At 35.5% G+C, this 8,614-nt stretch overlaps 1 protein-coding gene across 1 annotated transcript; it reads left to right on the top strand.

Annotated features, from left to right (window-relative positions):
- Positions 1-258: 258 nt before the first annotated feature.
- Positions 259-1,200, top strand: LOC115302275 (olfactory receptor 4K13-like). Its single transcript, XM_029952222.1, has one exon. The coding sequence runs from the start codon at positions 259-261 to the stop codon at positions 1,198-1,200; it is 942 nt and encodes a 313-aa protein (XP_029808082.1).
- The last annotated feature ends 7,414 nt before the right edge of the window (positions 1,201-8,614 follow it).

Below are 8,614 nucleotides of genomic sequence, written 5' to 3' on the forward strand. Positions count from 1 at the left end.
AACTGACATTGCCCCTACTAACCAATACACACATTTATTTGGCTCCATTCTCTGCAGTTTCTATATCATGTGGTCTGGTGAAATAGCTCCTGTAATATACAAAAGAAGTACTCATAGTACGAAAAGAGTTGTTTGCCTACATAAGAGACAGTATGTAAGTAAGGATTAAGTTTATGGATTTGTCAGTCCCTATGACATTCCATGTGTTTTTCTCTCTTCTAGGCAACCTCTGATAAACTCATACAAAAGAAAGGATGAATGGATGTCCCAAACAACAGATCAAGTGTTTCTGAGTTCATCTTGCTGGGACTTTCCACTTCTCAAGAAATTCAAATATTCTTTTTTGCAATCTTCTTTCTTGTCTACGTAACCATCATAGTAGGAAACCTCCTCATTGTGATCTCTGTGATTCTCGATAACCATCTTCACTCCCCCATGTATTTCTTTCTGGCAAATTTATCGTTTTTTGATTTATGTCTTTCTTCTGCTGCAACTCCCAAAGTGCTTGCAGACTTCCTTAGAAAACGCAAGACCATCTCCCTGTGGGGTTGCATGGCCCAGATGTTTTTTATGCACTTCTTTGGGGGTGGAGAGATGTCTCTTCTGATAGCTATGGCCATAGACAGGTATGTTGCCATATGCAAACCCTTGCACTATCAGACCATCATGAATCGCAGGGTGCTCATTGTATTTCTACTGCTCTCATGGACAATTGGGTCCATACATACCACAAGCCAGATGATTTTCACTGTAGGTTTACCTTTCTGTGGTCCCAATGTCGTGGATAGCATTTTCTGTGATCTTCCCCTGGTCATCAAGCTTGCCTGCACGGACACTTATATCTTAGAGCTCTTGGTGATTGCAAACAGTGGACTCTTGGCCCTGGTCTGCTTCATTCTCCTGCTCATATCCTACGTGGTCATGCTGGTCACCATCTGGCAGCGCTCCTCCAGTGCATCCTCCAAGGCAGTGTCCACACTGTCTGCTCACATCACTGTGGTCACTCTCTTCTTTGGTCCTGCTATCTTCATCTATGCTTTCCCATTCAAGAGTTACTCTGTAGATAAGTCTCTTTCTGTATTTTACTCTATAATCACTCCCCTTCTTAATCCAATTATTTATACCCTGAGGAATCAGGAAATGAAAGCAGCCATCAAGAGACTCAGCAGCCAGCATATTGGCTTTTGGCTCACTTCCTAAAGAATGTCTATAACAGCTGATTGTTCTGTGTTCTCTGCTATTTGGGATTTTGATACCTAAATATTTATCAGAATAACCAAAGTGAAAATTTTCTTCCTTCAAAATTCATGGAATTATTTATGTCAGATTATTAGAAACCTGATGGAAAATTTCATAGCACAGATTCAATCCATTAGTGTGCATTCATTACTTCCTTGGACTTTCTTGTCTTAGAAGTCAGGGAAACAACCCTGATGAATGTTTAAAATATCCAATCATATGTCTTCTTACAAAAATTTTATAGCTTTAATGGCTCAGTATGTAAACATGGGTCACTTTAGTAAGACAGCACAATATATGGTGTTTATTATCAATTTTTATTTCTAAAGTTTTATTAAGTAATTTAATAGGTATTAAAATATATCGATATTGTTAACCACATGGAGTCTTCACAGCGGCATTGTGACTTGAATGGGGTAAGAATACTTTCTCACTATATAGCCTTGATAGGCTAATCATCTTCAGTAGAATGTAGAAAATATACCTAAAAATAAATGTTTCCAACATATCTTTGCATACTCAAATGGTTTTCCAAGAATCAATATCGACTGAAATATTACAGATTAAAACCACAAACAGCTTAGTGGAGCTTGCTGTACCAGATAACATGGACACAATGAGTTTTCAATGGAATTCAGTCATTTATGAAACAATAAAAAAATATTTACTAGGTACCAAGCACTGTCCGAAGCAATACAGATACATGGTTAGAGACACAGACCTGGTCCCTACTTGAGAGAACATTAAAGGCAAGAGATGGATGTTAGAAGTGGTGGCCTCAGAAGATCACTTTAAGAAGAAATGTTTATACCAACACATTAAGAAAGCTCTAGAATTAGACATTTGTGCAGAGAAAAGAGTATTCCAGGAAAAGGGCAATGTACATAGAAATTGTGAAGTGAGAAAGAGTTTCTAAGTATTGAAGGTAGACCTTGTGAAGGAGACTGATGAATAAAAGGGAGATCTATGCTGAGACTTTAAAAAAGAATATTTTAATGTTTGTTTATTTTTGAGAGAGACAGAGACAGAGTGCAAATGGGGGAGGGGCAGAAAGAGCTGGAGACACAAAACCCAAAGCAGGTTCCAGGCTTTGAGCTATCAGCACAGTCTCAGATCTTGAACTCACAAGCTGTGAGATCATGAGTTGAAGTCAGATGCTTAACCCACAGAGCCACTCAGGCACCCTTGTGCTGAGATTTTATAGAAAGGAAGAGACCAGAGTTCCCAGGCCTAATGGATTTTTTATTGTTGATGTAAAGCCATTAAAGTGTTTTGAGAAAGGGAAGGATGGGATGCCATATATATATATACACACATACAGTTTGGTATATACCCCAGTACTCGTAAGTACAGAATATAATGCAGCAAAACTGAATGAAGAGGGACTAGTTATTGGGCTATTTCAGATAGTAAGCTTGAATTTATTAAATAATATAAACAGTGAGTTTGTGGAAACTGTAAAGACTTCCAAAGATAAATAGAAAACTTAAAAGTATTTGAACATCTTGGGGACTATCTATTTTGATGTCTTTGTAAAATTTTTTAATGTCTCAGTTAAAAATATTTCTTTTAATATTTATTTATTTTTGAGAGTGAGAGAGGCAGAGAACAAGTGGGGGAGGGGCAGAGAGAAGGGAGACATAGAATCTGAAACAGGTTCCAGGCTCTGATCTGTCAGCACAGAGCCCAAAGTGGGGCTCAAACCCACAAACCATGAGATCATGACCTGAGCTGAACTTGAAGGCTTAACTGACTGAGCCCCTCAGGTGCCTCTAAATGTCTCAGTTTAAAAAAACTTTTTTTTTTTAATTTTAATTTTAATTGAAATTGAAATTTTAATTTGAGTATAGTTGACACACATATTACATTAGTTTAAGGTATACAACATTGTGATTTGACAAACTTTCACAGTATGCTATGCTCACCAGAACTTTAGCTCCATCACCATACATCACTATTATAATACCATTGACTGTATTTCTCATGCTGTGCCTTTTACCCCTGTGACTTGTTCTTTCCATAACAGGCAACTTGTGTCTCCCACTTACCCTTACCATCCCTCTACCTCCCTCACCTCTGGTAACCTTAGTTTGTTCTTTGTATTTATATGTCAAATTCTGGGTTTTGTTTTTTTCTTTAATTCCTGTGTTTTGTCTAAAAATTTTTTTAATCTTTATTTTTGAGAAAGAGAGACAGAGTGCAAGTGGGGAAGGGTAGAGACAAAGGGAGACACAGAATCCAGAAACAGGCTCAATGCTCTGAGCTGTCAACACAAAGCCCAACGTGGCTTAAACTCACAAATCTGAGCCAAAGTCAAACGCTTAATTGACCCACCCAAGTGCCCCCATTTTTTAATTTATAGTTTATTGTCAAGTTGGTTTCCATATAACACCCAGTGCTCTTCCCCACAAGTGCTCTCCTCCATGACCATCACCCACCTTCCCCTTTCCCCCTCCCCCTTCAGCCCTCAGATTTTTTTCAGTATTTAAGAGTTTCTCATTATTTGCCTCCCTCCTTCCCCCTAACTCTTTTCCCCCCTTCCACTCCCCATGGTCCTCTGTTAAGTTTCTTCTGTTAGATCTATGAGTGAAAACATATGGTATCTGTCCTCTGCCTGACTTATTTCATTTAGCATGACACCCTCGAGGTCCATCCACTTTGCTACCAATGGCCATATTTCATTCTTTCTCATTGCCATGTGCTATTGCTGGGTCAAAGAGGAGTTCTATTGATAATTTTTTGAGGAACCTCCACACTGTTTTCCAAAGCAGCTGTTTTGTATTTTAGATTCCACATATGAGTGAAATCATACAGTATTTGTCTTTCTGTCTTTTTTTTTTCACTTAAAATAACACCCTGTAGGTCCATTTATGTTATTGCAAATGGCAATACTTCATTCTTTTTTACGGCTGAGTAATATCCCCCCCGCCGCCCCACGTATGTGTGTGTGCATGTATAGTATCTTCCTTATTCATTCATCTAGTAATGGACACTTTGGTTGCTTCCATATCTTGGCTATTATAAATAATGCTAAAATAAATGTAGGGGTGCATAAATCCTTTCAAATTAGTGTTTTGATTTTCTTTGGTTAAATATCCAACACTGGAATTTCTAGATTACATGGTAATTCTATTTTCAATTTTTTGAGAAATCTCTATACTGTTTTCCACAGTGGCTGTACATTACATCCCCACCAAAGAGCACAAAATTCCTTTTTCTCCACATCCTCACCAACACTCATTATGTCTTGTCTTTTTTATTCTAGCCATTCTGACAAGTAGAAGGTATTATGTCATTGTGGTTTTGATTTGCATTTCCCTGCTGATTAGTCATGTTGGGTATCTTTGCATAAGTCTGTTGACCATCTCTATGGCTTTTTTGGAAAATGTCTATTCAGGTCCTCTACCCATTTTTATCAAATTGTTTGCTTTTTTGTGTGTTGAGTTGTATGAATTCTTCATATATTTTGGATATACTACTTGCAAATATCTTCCCCCATTCAGTAGGATACCTTTTTGTATTGTTGATGGGTTTCTTTGCTGTGCAACAGCTTTACCATGTATCCTGCATATCAAACTTAGATATTTTTCTTCTTTATCCCCTTCATCCTTTTAAAGCATATTTGCCCTACTTTACTCTGGCTCTAGAGTGTGTGCTTCTAACAGTTCAGCTTTATTCTGAAAAATTCTATGAACGCCATCCTTACCAACTGCTTTGGATAATTAGGTCAAAGCACAGACCAGAGCAGTACTGTTCTAATATTATCTTTCTGATTTCTATATTTAACACTCTAATTCTTGCAAACATCTCAAATGTCACACTAAACTACTGCCTACATTTCCTTGCCATAAATATTCTTAAAAGGTTTATTTTTCTTGACAATTTTAATCGCTGCGGCTGTATAAGGAACTAAATTTTTTAAAAATCTTGAGTTCAATCAAAAAGTGTGAAAATCTGCTAACAATATCTACTGTGGCCTTTAGAAATCCATGTGGCACCACATTTAGCATATATCTGTTACCCTCACTTTCTTGTAACATTTTCAAGAGGCTTTTAATTGGAAAAACATGGGAGAGTTATATTTAAGAGTAAGTACAGAAAATTTCTTTACCATATGAACTCATCTGCAATCATATTGTTACACTGATAGCCTTAAGAATTTTATCTGCTTAATTACTTTGTTTTGCAAAGGTTTAGCTACAGATCTTTCTTAATACTTTTGAGTTACCCTGAAATTCTATATAATTGTAAAGAACTAGCAACATTCACTATCTTTAGGATGATTGATTGCAAAACTTCACTAACTAATCATTTATTGATTAGTTATTCATTTATTGATTATCCTGGTGAAAGCCTCCCCAACTTGCTCATTCGAGCTCTTTCTTCTCTCTCTCTTTTTCTCTCTTTCCCTTTACATGGTAAAAGGAGATATTTACCTGTTAAGAACTGGTCTATACTTATGAATTTCCTTATATGCTTTTTCAGTATACTAGTTTAAATTTACTTGAATACATTCAATTACCAAATTAATTATATATATCCAGATTGATGAAATCAAATTAATAGAATTATAATTTCCTCAAGACTATAATCTATAATAGATATATTTTCTATAAATGTGTTCATCCTACCCCAACCAAAACACTGAATTAGTGCAAAGCACTTACTAGAGAAAGTTCATAGGACTGATACACTTGATGAATTCATAATCCACTTAAATAATGAGAGAATAGGTCCTTGCTCTGAACTCTAGGGAGCAGTAGCTTATTTATTTTAATAATTCCCTTTGGGAGTTGATCACCAGTCTATATCTTATGTAAATGATTATTGTCCTTTTTTTAAAACTGCAAATGACTGTCATGTATATTCATGGGGTAAAAAAGATAAACAATAATTCAGGATCTCACTGTGTCTTTGAAGAGATCACTCCTCAGCTAGAACTGGTAGGTTTAAATAGCAGTGCTAACACCAAACTGCAATCATACACTTTAATAAAAGAGACACTCAGAACTGAATGATAACCATGTTATCTGATAACGAGAGCAAGAGTAAAAGATAATTTGGGTCAACTAGCAACTGCACAAATGTATCTAATGTCATTAAGAGGAACAGCCAGTCTGATGGATAAATAGCACTACTATTTCTGATTTTTAGGGGTGAGTTTTACAGTTTGAGTTTACGTTTTGGCAATATAAACTTGGATTAGTTTAATATGTTTGGGATAAAGCAAACTAAATTAATTTAGAATGTTGTAAAATGGAAAAATCAGATTCTTCCTTGGCTAAGTTTAGCATCTGTGGTTAGTCTAAAATGTAATCTATTAAAACTTCAAATAAGAAAATGGGAAATATTGACTTATTTTTTTTACATGAATTTACTCACATATGTTTTCACTTTCCCACATTCAGTATATATTTCAACACAGAAAACACTTAGGGAACATTAAGTGAGGGCAATGATTAATTTTAATCAATATTTTTTAAAAAATCTTGTCCCTCAAGTCTACATGTATTTTTAAATGAAGTTATTTAACTTTCTATTCAATATAATTGTCAAATTGTACTGGTAATATAACTGGTTTTGGTAATTTCGAGCCAAGGACTATCTTCTATTTTTCTAAACCCACTGGTCTTCTTCTAACTTCCTTCCTTCCTTCTTTCCTTCTTTCCTTCCTTCCTTCCTTCCGAGAGAGTATGTGTGTGTGTGTACAAGGAGAGGAAGGGCAGAGAGAAGGAGAGAGAGAGAGAGAAAGAGAGAGAGAGAGAGAGAGAGAAAATTCAAAGCAGAATCTGTGTTGTCTGCACAGAGCCCAACACCAAGGCTCAAACTCAGGAACCATGAGATCATGACCTGAGCCCAAATCAAGAGTCAGTCACTTAACCTAACTGAGCCACCCAGGCACCCCCTAACTACATTTAAGCTATTTTAATATTTTAAACTTAATCAGTATATGAAAATAAAGCCATTTGTGCATTTATAATGTTGAGTCTTTTTCTATTAATTGTAGAAGTTCATAGGTTTTTAATTTTTTTAAATGTTTAATTATTTTTGAGACAGAGCATGATTGGGGGAGGGGCAGAGAGAGACAGACAGAATCCAAAGCAGTCTCCAGGCTCTGAGCTGTCAGCACAGAGCCCGAAGCAGGGCTCAAACCCACAAACTGTGAGATCATGACCTGAGTCGAAGTCGGAAGCTTAACTGACTGAGCCACCCAGGCACCCCTAGAAGTTTATGTTTTAACTAGGAAAATATTTACAATGGCTATTTTGGCAGATTCTGATTTTTACATTACAAACATCTTTTCTGTAGTAAGTGAATATTCCTCTTGGGTTAAATCTATATATAGCTTAATTCTTTCATAAGAAGATTCATTTTTAAAAAATCCTTAAGATCAATAAAAAGTACATAGCCCTTATTCTTATTAAAAGAACTGTCAGTTACATTCCATATAATACTGTTTAAGTGTGTTTGTGGAAATGTAGGGAAAAGACTTTGTTACTGAACATAGACACACAGTACTGGACATCCCACAGCTTTTCTTCCCCAGGCAAGCCCCCTCAGTGGAAAAGAGTGCAGTATGTTTTCATCCTTTAGTCACAAAAAAGGCACAGAGAGAGGCCAGACTCTCTAGTCACAGGTCAACCATCCCATTCTCAGACAAAGCTCCTGCTAGAGAGAAACCAAACCAGGCCCTATCCACTTTTATCCAATTATTTCTCATTCCTGTTCAGTTCATTATGTCCATATAATACTGACCATGCATAAATTTAAACTTTCCATTTGAGGTTTAACTGTGGCTTATGTTAGGAAGAGTTATTTTCTTTTTCATACTCTACTTATTTTTGTCTGTGTCTGAGCAGAAAAATATATATTTTAAAGATATTTTGTCTTTGATCATGTGTATAAATTGTCATAATGAATGATGTCACCTACCATAACAGAAATTGAATTCATCTATTTGCTGAATATATTTATTGAAGAGGCTTGGAAATTTTTTTAGAAACTAAATTAATAAATATCAATTTTTGCTTTTAATTTTCTATTTTTATATATTAAACTACAAAATTGCTTTTAAAATTCTCAAGAGTTTCTCCTGTTAGTACTTTGAGACTGAAGAATGCATAATTTTGAAGTTATACATAACTAGAACTAGTATATAGACTCAATTATTGCATGGAATAGAATAACAATGATAATATTAAATCTTTATAATGAAGACAGCTAAGGTAATTATATCATTTATATTTAATAGAGAAAAATACTTTAAATACTTCAATTGACACTGTCTTCTTTACCAAGTCTTCCATGGTAAGATTCTTTTCTGATTCTTACTGGTTTAAGTACCCTTAAAATCATCAGAAAATGAGATAATGCT

The sequence above is a fragment of the Suricata suricatta genome, chromosome 9, assembly GCF_006229205.1.
Source record: "Suricata suricatta isolate VVHF042 chromosome 9, meerkat_22Aug2017_6uvM2_HiC, whole genome shotgun sequence".
Classification (NCBI taxonomy): Eukaryota; Metazoa; Chordata; class Mammalia; order Carnivora; family Herpestidae; genus Suricata; species Suricata suricatta.